At 54.6% G+C, this 13,099-nt stretch overlaps 1 protein-coding gene across 2 annotated transcripts in view; it reads left to right on the top strand.

Moving 5' to 3' along the window:
• GALNT14 (polypeptide N-acetylgalactosaminyltransferase 14) overlaps positions 1 to 11,983 on the top strand; it is a 208,609-nt gene extending 196,626 nt beyond the window's left edge. Inside the window, exons 13-15 of one of the 2 annotated variants that reach the window (XM_028099468.2) lie at positions 350 to 494; positions 10,518 to 10,637; positions 11,825 to 11,983. In XM_028099468.2, the coding sequence (XP_027955269.1) occupies positions 350 to 494; positions 10,518 to 10,637; positions 11,825 to 11,983 (424 nt within the window). The remainder of the gene's footprint in view (positions 1 to 349; positions 495 to 10,517; positions 10,638 to 11,824) is intronic. The other variant, XM_028099469.2, reaches the window with a different exon arrangement.
• The last annotated feature ends 1,116 nt before the right edge of the window (positions 11,984 to 13,099 follow it).

The raw sequence follows: 13,099 nt of genomic DNA, 5'->3' as shown, positions 1-13,099 counted from the left end.
TAAGTATAGGGAGGTCTGAGGGGACCAGGTGGCTCCCCTTTTCCCTGAAACCAGAAGAGGAATTAAGTTAATCAGCGGCGTGAGGGATGGCAGTTCTCGGGGAGCAGCGTAGTGCAGCTGCTGGGGCTTGAGTCCCGGGCGCGACCTGAGGCTGATGCTGTCTCCACACCCAGCTCCGTCTGCCATGGTGGCTCCTGGGTCTCTCCTCGCTGCCTTGTTCCTGGTGGCAGCCCCCCACCGTGGACGGAATGCCCCTGTCATCCTCAAAACCCTGTCTCCACTTCTCCAGCGGCTGGTGTCACTCAGCCAAGGAGCAGCTGGTTCTCATCTCTCTGTGGCTTTCCTCCAGAATCCCCAGCGATTCCTCAATCCAGAAGGGCAGTATCCGACAGAGGCAGAAGTGCCTAGAGTCTCAAAGGCAGAAAAACACAGACACGTACAACCTCAGGCTAAGCCCCTGTGTCAAGAACAAAGGCGAGGATGTAAAATCCCAGGTACGTAACTGGCTGGGGATGTGAGAACATGTATGGGCCTCAGCCTCCAACCCCTGCTTTTGTAGGACACCCGGTGTCCAGTTATACCCAGAGCCTAGCAACAGAGCAGGAGAAGTATGATTTCCCCTCACTCTGAGACCGGGGTCACTCCACTGGGTTTCCAAATGGGTCCGGTTTCTCTGAAAGGCAGTTTAGCAGGCGACATCATGCCTCTAGGAAATCGCTGTTAAATTAGCAGGATTTAATGAGTACGTCCGTGGCGTCCAGCCTGCTTGCAGGTAGTGGGGGCTGGGTCAGGCAGCTCAGGTGCAGCTGCTACCTGGAAAACGTGAAGGGCAGACGGAGAAAGGCGTGCCTCTGGGTGATGCTGCTCCAGGGTGGCAGGCCCGCCCTGAGTCTCCCCGCGGCTCTAACCCGGACTTCCAGGTGGGCACGTCCCATCTGGCAAAACCATCACCATTGTCCGCACCCCCGCCCCCGCCCCGGCCTGTCCTCGGCAGGCCTGCACTCCACCTCTGCTCTCTCCTGCCTTGCCCAGGTCTGCAGGAAGCCTGGGAATCCGTTCTCACAAAGGTTGCCTCGTGCCTTAGTCCATTCATCAACGTAGCACGCCCACGTTCTGTGGGTCAGTGTTCTTCCCTCTGAGGATGGAACTCTTTTAAAGGTCACTGGCAAATCCGCAGCCTGTCTCTCCCTCTGTCACACTTGTGTGCTGGATACCTTACAGCACATCCAGCTCGTGGCTTCCTCCTGGCTCCCATGGCACTGCCTGATCCGGATTCTCCTGCATTCCTGTTCTTTCTGTCTCTTTTCTTTGCTGGCTCCCCTGCTCCACTTTCGTGTGCTCCTGGTGAGTATTCACAAAGGTTCTTAGGACATTGTTCTTGTCTCTGGAAACGGTGTCTTGGAGATTTTGTCCAAGCTTCCAGCTTTGGCCCCATCCTCTGTTTCACTGATGCACAAATTCTAGTTTTCATCCCTCCCAGAACTCATCCATTCACTCCATAAACATCTCTCTTCTCTGCTAACTGCAAAGACACTGAGATGAATGGCTAGGTTGCAGGTCTCTGTGGTCCCTCGAGGGATCTAATGCAAGAAGAAGCAAGTAAGCAGCTGTTCTGTTATAATCTCTGTCCTGGATGGTAGCACCGAGGGACAGTATCCACCATATGCATGAGAGTCAGGGATGTCTTGCCAGAGGACTCGAAAATGAGCTGCATCCTGAGAGAGGAGTAGAAATAGACCATGTGAAGAAGGGGAGAAGGAGCAGCCCAGGAAGTAGAGCACGCGGGAAGGTCTGGGCTGTGGCTGGGTGACCGGTGTGAGCCCACAGCCACCACAGAGTTGTCTGTGGTTCTAGTAGACAGACAGGTACAAGCAGCTGCCAGGCACCACAGCCACGTACGTCCCTGCCCCACTCCTTCTCTCCGTGTCACTGCCCTCTCCCAAAATGACATAGTTTGTTCAAGCGGCTCCACGGCTCCAATGCCACCTGTCTGCCCTGGCTCCGCATTCTCCTGGTCCCCATTTCTGCAAGTCCCTATGCCTTCTCCCCTCAAATAGCTCTTCTTGGACCCTGCTTTCTCTCCTCCATGCCCGATCAGCCTTCCTCAGCCGTGGCACCGTTGATGTTTTACGCTAGATGGTTCTCTGTGTGGGGGGCTGTCCTGTGCTCCGAGGCCTGCCCAGCAGCATCCCCGGCCTCTGCCTGCCAGGAGCACCCCACACACGCCAGTCGTGACAATGGAACTGTCTCCAGGCTATCCCGAACACCCCTGGGGCGTAAAACTACCCAGACTGGGAACCACGGTGTTAGGTTAGAGCCACAGCCTCCAGTCCCTGCCCCTCGTCCCCCTGCCGACATGTCACCATCAGACCATCGTTCTCCACCTCAATACAGCCTTCAGTGCTCCCCGCTGCCTGCCGCAGAAACCCGCACCCACAGCCTGGGGTTTGAGGCATCGCAACACTGGCCTCCAGCTTGCAGTGAGCTTTCCCAGACCCATCTCTCTGCTCCAACAGGACACGGGAAGGGTAGCCTGAGTTACACAGGAAAAGGGAAAGCAAGCAGAAGTGTCGATTTTGCTTTAGATACAGCAGCCCGGCTGGGAATGACATAGTTTGTTCAAGCGGCATTTTGTAAAATGATGTGAATAGGTGAGGCGCATCCCTCTCTTCTGAATTTGTGTGTGGGCGCTGTTCATAGGGGATCCCAATGGCCAGAATGTTGTCACGCCCCTTTCCCTGGGACGGGAGCTTGCTCGATCTATCTTCAGCGAAGCAGCGGCTTTTCTGGTACTTAATGTCTTTGGCTGCATAAGGAAGTGGGAGGAGGGGGGCCATAGGATCTCTGGGTCTTGAGGCGGGGCTCCCCAATCTCCAAAAGATTTCCAGGGCTTTATTTGCCTGGAGAATAATAGTACCTTTCCAGCTGACCTTCCAATGGCACGAGAAAGGGGTGGAAAAGCAGTCATCTGTGGGAAACTAAGGGTGATCATAGTAACAGTCTTCAAATGAGCCAAGAGTTCTTTCTAGAAGCTAGTGCCAAGCTATCACTCCTTCTCGCTTTGGAGAGAACAGTTGGGTTTGTGTAGCAGCAGTGTGAATTCGGGGAAAATGGAGGAAGACCCTGAGATCCATGTCCCGCCTGCTTCCACAGAGGACAGTGAGTGCCCGCAGTGCTCCTGGCCCCAGGCTGCTTGCCGGGGACAGGGCGGGGCTGGGCTGGATTAGACTCAGCCCCCTTCTAGAGGGGTCCATGGCCAACAGCAGAAAACGTCCAAGTTTTCTGAAGGTGTAAACCCACTTTAGACAGATAGAAGTCTACATAACTGTTTCAGCTGGAATAATCCCCAAGTGTGCGTGTGCGTGTGCGTGTGCGCATGCGCATGTATGTGGGCCATACACCCTTGTAGGACTGACCTATGTTACCTTTCTCGTCCTTTCGGTAACTTTCCCTCCTTCCTGTGTAAGAAAGACAGTTCTGTCCTGCTCGCCAACCCTTTCTGCTAATGCATTAGGGCATCCAGGGGTTCTCTCCTCCAACCCTGCTCTGCTCCTTCGCCTCTCCTACATGTCATTTCTCCTCTTGCGCTGCCTCTTGGCCTGTCCAGATGGGGTCACGTCTGCCCCTCCCGCCCCTTCCCGTGACTCATTCCGCCCTCTCTCCAGCCACCTCCTCTTCTGCCTGGGGGAGGCCGTATCAAGGAAGGGACGCAAGAGCCCTGTTGAGGAGGTGTTACTATTATCCTCATTTTACAGATGAAACCAGGGCCTGGAGAGATTATCCAAGGTCCTAGACAGTAGGCCCCTCCTCGACATGGATGGGGACTGGGAAAGAGTGTGAATGGAGGCCCACATTCTGGGCTCCACGCCAGACCCGGGGGCACACACAGCACCGGCTTCCAGCCTGGACCTCCTCCCCTTTACTTCCTGCCCTGGCTCTGTTCCCTGCCCCCCCACTCCCAGGCTGCATATCCACCTCGGTCACTCCCCTCTAAACGAACGTTCCCCTTTGGGCCCAGCTCTGTGCAGTAGGGACTCAGTCTACCCTTGGGAGGACTGACCCAGGGTAAAATCTACACAGATCCTGAAATCAGGTTCAGGCCATTTGGGTGGAGGATTCCAGGGTTCCACATATCTGGAGTAAAAGAAAACCAGCGGGTTCGAACCAAGAGTTCAGATTTGTGCTTCCAGCTGGTCACACACTCTCCAGCAGTATTATCCCCCAGCACGTGGGTGCCCTCATTGTTGAAAGGAGACAATCAGAGCATGGTTGCTCTCTGCCTTGGATGAGGGCTCATATCTCTGCCCCACCCCCAGCCCATCTATCCCTCCCCCTGCCTGCCTTCTCTTTCTTGGCCAGCTTGTCAACCTTGGGAACAAAATGTTTAATCTTGATGTGTACTGAAGATGTCGGCAGGCTGATGCCTTGGGTGAAGTACAAGAGAAATACATCATCCGTTTGCAAACGTGCAAAGCCCAAGAAGCCTCCAGGTTAATGAGTTTCCTCTTAGCTTTATTGGATTCTCTAGAAAAATACTTGTGTGAAAGATGGAAGGAAGACAGATGCACTAATCGCACTGCTGTCCCAATTTAAAGAAGGGGAGAAAAACAGAAAAACTTTTCAGTGTGTCCATCTACCTGTGTTCCGGTCAGTTTGGGCCACTGGCTTGTGAAGGATGCACATACGCAGCTGGACACTCAGGTGGGCAAGAGAAGGTGAGCGCTCTTCCCCACACCTGCGCTGCCCTTGGCGGGTGGGCCAGGACTCCAGGGCTCGGCAGCAGGTCCCAACAACAAATGTCCTGGGTGTAGGTTTTTAATCACATGCATATGAAGTGTATCCTGACAGCTTGGGGTGAAGTGACAGGAGGGACCGAAAATAAAAGACCCCAACAGTGAGTCCAGCGAAGATCCCAGTCAAAGGTGGGGAGCGTGTCTCTGAGCCTACCAGATCACCCTGCTGCCGCCTGGTCACCAGGGAGAGGCAGAAGTCTGTGTCCGTGTGGCCCGCTCTGTCCCCAGCACAGCCAGTCGGTGCCTTTGCATGATCCTTCGGCATCCGTGTGCACTGAGAGGCTGGCTGAACTGAAGTGTGGCTTGCGCCCACTTGTTCGTTCCAGACACTGTGTCTGAAGAGGGCTTCGGGGGCGTGTGTGGCCTTCAGTGTGGCCCTGGATGCTCTCAGCTCAGATCCAGTCTCACCAAAGAGGCCCCGCGTTCATAGTCAACCCTGTGGTCTGCTCCTGGTGTTGCCCAGAGTGACTCCTGATCTCTGTTCCCTTCCATAGAGTTGTACCTGCCTCCAAGGATCACCTTGAGGATGAATAGACTATGACTGTGAAGCTTCAAGAATCAGAAGCCCTTAGAAATGAGCTAGTTTGCCCACCTAACCACAACATAACCTGCAGTGCCGCTCAGCATTTGCAGTCTCTTCCCCATTGTGTGTAGTTCCCCTACGCAGAAGAGTGCGTGGATGGGGAGCTCACCACCATCAGTAACTGACTCGGGCTTCTGTGCTCATGAAAACACAGCCCCTGCCTTCTCTCCACGTGGGAGTGTTTGTCTCCTCACCCGACCATTGCTCCTCCCATGTGTCGCCAAAATCCTGTCCCCAGAAACCGCGCCGGAGCCAGCCACCGGCCTGCAGATTCCACAGGCCTCGTCTGGGTTAGTCATCCCAAGGCCCCATGAGCCATGTCCTGTTACCCCGCTGTCTCACAGATGGGGTGAGCGAGGCTGAGAGAGGCCAGTGCTACCCCAGTCATACACGAGTACTGGCGGGCTGGCTGCTTCCAGGGGCCAGGCCCTTCACACTAGGTGAGGGTGTCTCAACCCCAGCACTGTTAGCATTAATACCAGATAATTCTCTGTTGGGGGGACTGTCCTGTGCCCTGTAGGTGTTTGCCCACATCCCTGGCCCCACCCACTGGGTACCAGTAACAACCACCCCTCCCAGTCATAGTCATCAAAAAGTGCTTCCAGACACTGCCACATGGTGGGCGGGTGGGTGGTTGGATGGATGGATGGATGGATGGATGGATGGATAGATAGATAGATAGATAGATAGATAGATAGATAGATAGATAGATAGATAGAAGCAAGATCAGCCCAGTAGAGAGCTGCTACCCCAGGCTGGTTGCTTCTTGCCTACTAGTGGTGGTCCTGGGCCATTCCTAGGTCAGCTCTGTGCCTGGGCCCTGACTCCTCTCATGCCTGCCTCTTTCAGAACTTGGGTCCTTTAGACGTGTCCTCTTAAGACCATCTTTCCTCTCTGCTGCTCCATCCAGTACTAGACCGTGAACCCTGGGCTGGGTGCTGCGGCCTATTTCATCCCAGGCCTCAAGGCTGCCCCCAGATGGGCATTGCCCAGAGAGAATTCTACTGCCCCCACCTGCCAGGCTGCTCCCTTCTCTGCACGCAGGGGCTGTCCTCCAGAAACTCCCGCTAAGCACAGAAGGCTGTGAGGCTGTCCAGCCTGGACCCCCCCGCCCCCATCACCAGTTCCCCTCTTCCAGGGCAGGAGCAAAGGGGCTAGAGGGCCAGGGGTGGACCTCCTCCTCCTCGGCCCCTTACTGGTCTATCTGTGAGGGGGTGAGGCCGCCCACACCGTCTCTGGGTTACCTCCTGTGGGTATGACCATGTCTGTGTGCCCTGGGGGTGGGGGCTGCGACTTGGCCAGACACCCCCAATAGAGCTGTCAGCACATGGCCCAGCATGCACCGATCTCAGCAAGGCCAGCCTGAGCAACCACTGCTACCTTCCCGAATCCATTTCTGACTCCGGGATTCGTTTAATAAACCCATTCATCACTGGCCATTCTGGAAGCCTGACAGGCTGCAGAATGGGAATCGGAAAACCTCTCCTCACTTCCTGCCCCACCTGCTTCGGTGTTCTGCTTCTCTCTCTCCTCTCTCGCAGATGTGGCCAGAGAGCTGTGTTCCTCTGAGAAATTGTGAGGCTGAATTATTTCAGTGCCAGTAAAGCACCAGCTAACGGAAAGTCCACTTAGTGTAAAGGCTTCGATCCCCTGTCTGTGCATGTGCGCATTCTCCCCCTGGGGATCTTAAGGTGATTTCCTCCGAGCCCAGCCCCAGCCGGGTGCCATCTGCGTTTGTTCCGGAAAGGCATGAGCGGATGGGGCGTCTCAGATGTCAAAAGAAGTACCACTCCTCTCCCACCCCCACACCACCCTCAGGACGTCCAGTTTTTAAAGCCCCTAGGATATTATAAAAGAAGCAATGCCAAAATGAGCTTTTCGGAAATTGTGGTATAACTCAAGTTTTTACGTTTAATTAGTTAATGCTTTTAACATAAAAAATACAAAGTGTGTTGTAGTAATCAAAATAATTACAGGATTTATTTTTTGAATGCTAATTCACGGTTCACAGCAGCTAGTGTGGGTGGGCAGTGGGCCAGAGGGGTGGACCTTATCTTCTTTCCACATCGCTGAGTCCGTTTAGCCTCATTTCTCGACAATGGCAGAAATCTAAAGCTGAGGCCAGTTGTATGGCGGGCCTGGGCAGCGGTTCCCTGGCAGCCCTGCCCTTGGGCTTGGGCCTGGGCTTCAGGCCTTTCTCTCCCTTCCCCACGTGGAATTCTTTGGACACGTACCCAAGACCAGCTCCCACCTTCTAGATCACACTCCAGAGGTCCGGAGCCCCAGGACCCCCATCCAGATGGCCCTAACCTGACGTCAGGACCTGCACGGATCTCCCGAGAGTAGACTGTGTCCCTAGCACACACCTGGGCCCAAGGGGGGCCCTGTAAAGGGGAGTGACCGAGTGAGCATGGATATGCAGACAGTGGAGTGGATGATGGGGGATGGCAGACCCCGGGCGGGAAGAAGAGGGGAGCAGGCCCAGGAAGCCAGCTCCGTGTGTGCCCCGCTCTGATGTGGAGTCCGTAGAACGTGGGCCTCCATTCGTACTCTTCCCCAGTGTCTGTCCGCATCTGGGAGGGGCCCGCTCTCTCAGCTGCCCCCTCCCTAGTCCCCTACACGGGCTGTGACCTTCGTTCCCCTTCTCATAGGGGCTGCCAGTGGGAACACTGGCCAGCTCTCTGCTGTCGAAGTGGGGGTGATCTAGAGTTTTCATATTTACAACGTGGAAGAGGGATCTCAGTGACAGACATTACCTGTGATTAAACCGGGGTAGAGGGAGCCGGGACCCTGGCAGCGGCAACAACAAAGGAGCTACAGGGAGTCGGTCAGGGAGAGTTGCATAACTTCTGCGAGGCTTTCGTCATGTAGAATGGGGACAATAATAATAATAGCTATCTAGTAGGATTCTTATGAAGACGAACGTCCTCTGTGCCAAGGCCCCAGGACAGTGCCTAGCACATAGTAAGTCCTCAGGAAATGTTGGCCGTCAGTAACAGGGTCATGATTACTGCATCACCCCTGTGCATGCAGACGTCTTTCCCTTTCAGCTAATCCTGGAGGGAAGCAAATGGCATGCATAGTATGGTGATGTTCAAGGCCAGGGGAGAACTTCTTGATACGTCCCAAGGAGTACATTTCATTACATTTAGTATTAAAAATTTTAAATGTATATAGATCTAGAAATAGATAGGAGAGTATAAAGAGCCCCTGTTGCCATCCCCAGGCTTCAAGAATTTTTTTTTAAAGATTTTATTGATTTATTTGAGAGAGAGAGAGAGAGAGAAACAGCATGAGAGGGGAGAGGGTCAGAGGGAGAAGCAGGACCCCCGCTGAGCCGGGAGCCAGATGTGGGACTCCATCCCGGGACTCCAGGATCATGACCTGAGCCGAAGGCAGTCACTTAACCGACTGAGCCACCCAGGTGTCCTATTTTTTTTTTTTTTAAGATTTTATTCCCAGGCTTCAAGAATTTTTTTTTTTTTTAATTTATTTGACAGAGAGACACAGCGAGAGCAGGAACACAAGCAGGGGGAGTGGGAGAGGGTGAAGCAGGCTTCCCTCTGAGCAGGGAGCCCGATGTGGGGCTCGATCCCAGGACCGTGGGATCATGACCTGAGCGGAAGGCAGCCGCTTAATGACTGAGCCACCCAGGCGCCCCAGGCTTCAAGAATTCTTAACGCACAGCCTGTCTTTTATCCATCTGTATTTCCATCGCCGCCCCCCCCCCCCCCCCCCCGCTCTGCCCCTGCCCCAGGGAGTGCCTTCTGGTCTAGGTCTTCTCCCAACACCGGCAATTTGAAAAGGGACATGAGAATCCACACGCAGGACCCTAGGGGGACAGTGGCTCCCCCTGGGCTGGTGGCCTCATCCAGGTATCAGGGACAGGGAAAGTCCCAGATCAGGAGAGGCAGGGTTCTGCATCTAGGTGGCCTGGTGAGGCAGCAGAAGGACCCAAGCCTTTGGGCAAGGAGGGGAACAAGCCAGGGCACAGAAAGACACCGAAGATGTCACCAGATGGCAAAAGTCAGGAGGGGTGCCAGGGCCAGGAGGGGGCTGCCGTGAGCTAGGGAGGGTGCAGAAAAAGGAGCACATGAACGCCGGCTCAGCTTACGGGACACGTGGTCCTAGAGCAGGGGACTGGCCAGCTAACGGATCCTTGATTCATTCTCAGGCCAAGGAGAAGTAGCTGACGAGCAGCCTGGTCCAGAGGCTGGGGGTCAGCTGGTCAGCAGGCGTGGAGTGGAGAAGGGGTTCAGCCCTTGACGGGTCCTCTCTGCAGCTCCCCCCAGGGCATCCAATTCACCAGTCACCTTCTTTGCCCAGTGATGAGGCCCCTACTTCACAGCCTGGGAAGGACCTCATGTAGGCTCACATTTTCATCCCTCTGACCTAAGAACTCGAAGTGGTTTGAGCTCCTTCAGCAGCTCCTTGCTCTCTGATCTCCGGCATTTTGTGTAATAACCGAGAAACATTCCTTGTGATGACCCTCAAATGGAATGACCCTTTCCTCTCCCCACCCTCCTTGTCTGCTCGCTTTCTCAGTTTCCCTCCCAGCGGGGGCTCTGGGGCCCAACGATCTGTTTCCCTAGAGTGCTGGAGTGCACACGCCTGTGGGGACCGTTTTCTGTCTCGTGACCTGCTGTCCTTCTGCTTTTCTTCCACTCCCTCCCTCGGCACACTCCCTGTTCCCTTCATCCCACCGTCTGTCCTTTTCAAAGAAGGGACATTCTAGAGCCAGCTGGGGATGATCTGCCAGGTAGCTGCAGTGTCAAGTGTGGGGACTAGATACAGATCCCAACAGAGAAACTAGAGACCACACGGCTGGGCTGGGGTGTGGTTGAGGCTTCCCCACCTCGAGCCCAGAATTGTTCAGCACCTCCCAGAGGTGGCCTGCGTGCCCGGGCCAGTCCCCTTCCCAGGTGTGGAGATGGAGACTTCAGTGGGGGCAGGACCTGGGAGTCTCTGACTAGTGGATCCCATTTTCCAAGGTGACTTTGTTGATGGTCTGTTCCTGCTCGGACCTCCAGTGCTTTTTACCAAGCTGTGCTAATTCTCACACAGTCCCAGACATGCCCCAGACGTGTCCCAGCACGCTTCCAAGGATCCTGATGTGAACCTTCTGGCCTCTTCCCCTCCAGATATGGGCCTTCACATACACCCAGCAGATCCTCCAGGAGGAGCTGTGCCTGTCTGTCATCACCATGTTCCCGGGTGCCCCGGTGGTTCTCGTCCTCTGCAAGAACGGAGATGACAAACAGGTGAGTGCTCGGTGGGTGCACTGGGGCATGGCCACCTTCAGTGACGGGACTGCCTGTGTGGGTCCGAGTCTCGTGTGCAAGACCAGGGAGAACCTCTAGAAGTGGAGGGGCTGATCAGAAAGACGTCCTTCTGGTCAGGAGAGGAGAACAGGGGCACCAGCTGCAGCGGTCAGCTTGTCCCTGAATGCTGGCGGACCTGGCCAGGCCCCAGTGGGCACATGCATCTTGTGCTCGCCCGTCTAGCTCCAATGCCCACCTGGCATCCCAGAGCACGAGAGCACTGGGACAAAGCCTTCAGGGCCGCAGGATGAGCGGCACTGGAATCTTGGCCTGCGGGGGGACTTGGGCTCTGGCAGGACGTGCCCTCTGGATGCACCACGTGCCCCGTCGGGCCCACGCTGCTGACCCCATGCAGTCTCCTGCCGATTGGGTGTTGGCATTAGAGAGATGGACATCCAGATGCCCTTTGTACGGTTCACTAGCCGTGGGATCCACGGCAGCTCACTGGACTTTGGTTCCTTCCTCTCTGAAATGGAAGTAAAGATGCCCACCACACAAGGGAGTCACGGAAGTGCGCCCTGGTGCCTGCGCCGTGGCAGTTCCCCAAAACGCGTTCATCCCCCCCCTTCCTTGTCATGTGAGGTAAAGTCTGGGGAGCAGCGGCACGAGACCCCCTGCTCTGCTTGGGCCCTTCTTGAGCTGAAGGGCTTTGGAGGAGCAGAGCCTGCTGGCATTGGGTGCTGCCCAGAAGCCTCTCTGCCCCTCTGCGCCCCATCCCCCCGCTCGCTCCCACATCTTCCTGATGTGCAGACGCTGAGTGCTCGTCTTTTCTTTGGTTGCTCCCGTGACTCACGTGCTTCACGTTCTCTGGCCTATTGCTTGGAAAGTTATTGCCTTCTAATGAGTTCTCCTAGTAAACATACTGATTTTGCTTTTACTTTTTTATCCAAAACAAAAAACAAACAAACAAACAAAAAACAAAAAGAACAAAAACCAACAGTAATACCTGGCAAAGCAATTAGTTGCAGTTTTATTCCTCCGTGAGACCATGAAGTCAAGTCTCTGGGTGACCCTAGCCATGTGGTGTAAACATGTCTGATTATTCTGGAACTCCTGGTATTATTGATAGAACCTGGGCCCTTAGCCAGAGAATTCCGGTTCATGCTCTCTCCTCTCCGTCTTCTCAGCAATGGACCAAGACTGGTTCCCGCATCGAGCACATAGCCTCCCACCTCTGCCTAGACACGGACATGTTTGGTGATGGCTCTGAGAATGGCAGGGAAGTCGTGGTCAACCCATGTGAATCATCACTTATGAGCCAGCACTGGGACCTGGTGAGCTCGTAAGGACCCGAGCCAGAACCAGCGGGACTGTGGGTGATGTTTCCCCGGATGACAAGCAGACTGGAAATCAGGCTACGAGCAGCCCACAGCTACTGCAGATGCTCTGAACTGGGAGGTGGAGGGAGAACCCCCCGGACAGGAGCAGATGTCTCAGGGAGGATGGAGGAAGGGAGTGTAAACCAAGTGGGGCTCGGAGACAGATCCCACGTGTTCTCCATGCTGTTCCGTTCCAGTCCTGGCCCGGTCTGCCCCTCCCTGGAATCTGGGGAGAGAGCTCTCACGGGGAGTGTTTATGTTGTTTCCTTTCTTGCAGAGGAGGCCAGAGAGAAAAGCGTTTTTTTTGTCACGAGGCCTGGACTAAATTGAGAAAGAGTGGAGGTTGTTTTCCAAAACAAATAAAGGAACCTTAGAAGTTTTCTCTGCGTATCTCTTTATTTGTTTCTACTGTTAGCACAGCACTGAGCTGTGTTCTCCATTCAGAGGGGACGCTGGCTGCCACAACAGGCTGTGTGACCTTAAAAAGACACACAACTTCTCTGGCCCTTCATCTCCCAGTACATCACGTTGGGGAGCAGGAGCAGATCCATGGTTCTTACCCAGGATTACAGCCTCTCACCCGGAGAAATCATGTCTGCTCTGGGCTCCAGGTTCCAGCTTCAGGGGATCCCGGTGGGGCCCAGGCTCCTCAGCTGATTCTGGTGCCCCTCCCTGGCTAGAACGACTTCCCTAGATGTCTGTCTGGGTCCTCGTGGCTTTATGTCTGTGGCCACTAGCTGGGAGTTTCTTTAATAAATCCCCAGTAAGCCCTGGGAATTGGGTACTGTGTTTGTCCATGCTTATTAACTAAGGTTTAAGAAAAGAACCAAGCCAGGGGCGTCTAGGTGGCTCAGTCGGTTAAACATCTGCCTTCGGCTCAGGTCATGATCCCGGGGTCCTGGGATCGAGTCCCATGTCAGGCTCCCTCCTCAGCGGGGAGTCTGCTTCTCCCTCTGCCCCTCCCCCTGCTCGCGCTCATTTTCTCTCTCTCTCTCTTTCAAATAAATAAATAAAAGTCTTAAAAAAAAAAAGAAAAAAGAACCAATCCATATTGTTTTGAAAATTCCCAAAATAGGCCCATAC

This window comes from Eumetopias jubatus, unplaced genomic scaffold (assembly GCF_037043125.1).
Source record: "Eumetopias jubatus isolate StellerSeaLion01/CBP00866 unplaced genomic scaffold, mEumJub1_p1.0 scaffold_9, whole genome shotgun sequence".
Taxonomy (NCBI): domain Eukaryota; kingdom Metazoa; phylum Chordata; class Mammalia; order Carnivora; family Otariidae; genus Eumetopias; species Eumetopias jubatus.
Note: the sequence above shows the minus strand (reverse complement) of the source record. Positions and strands in the feature narration are given on the sequence as shown.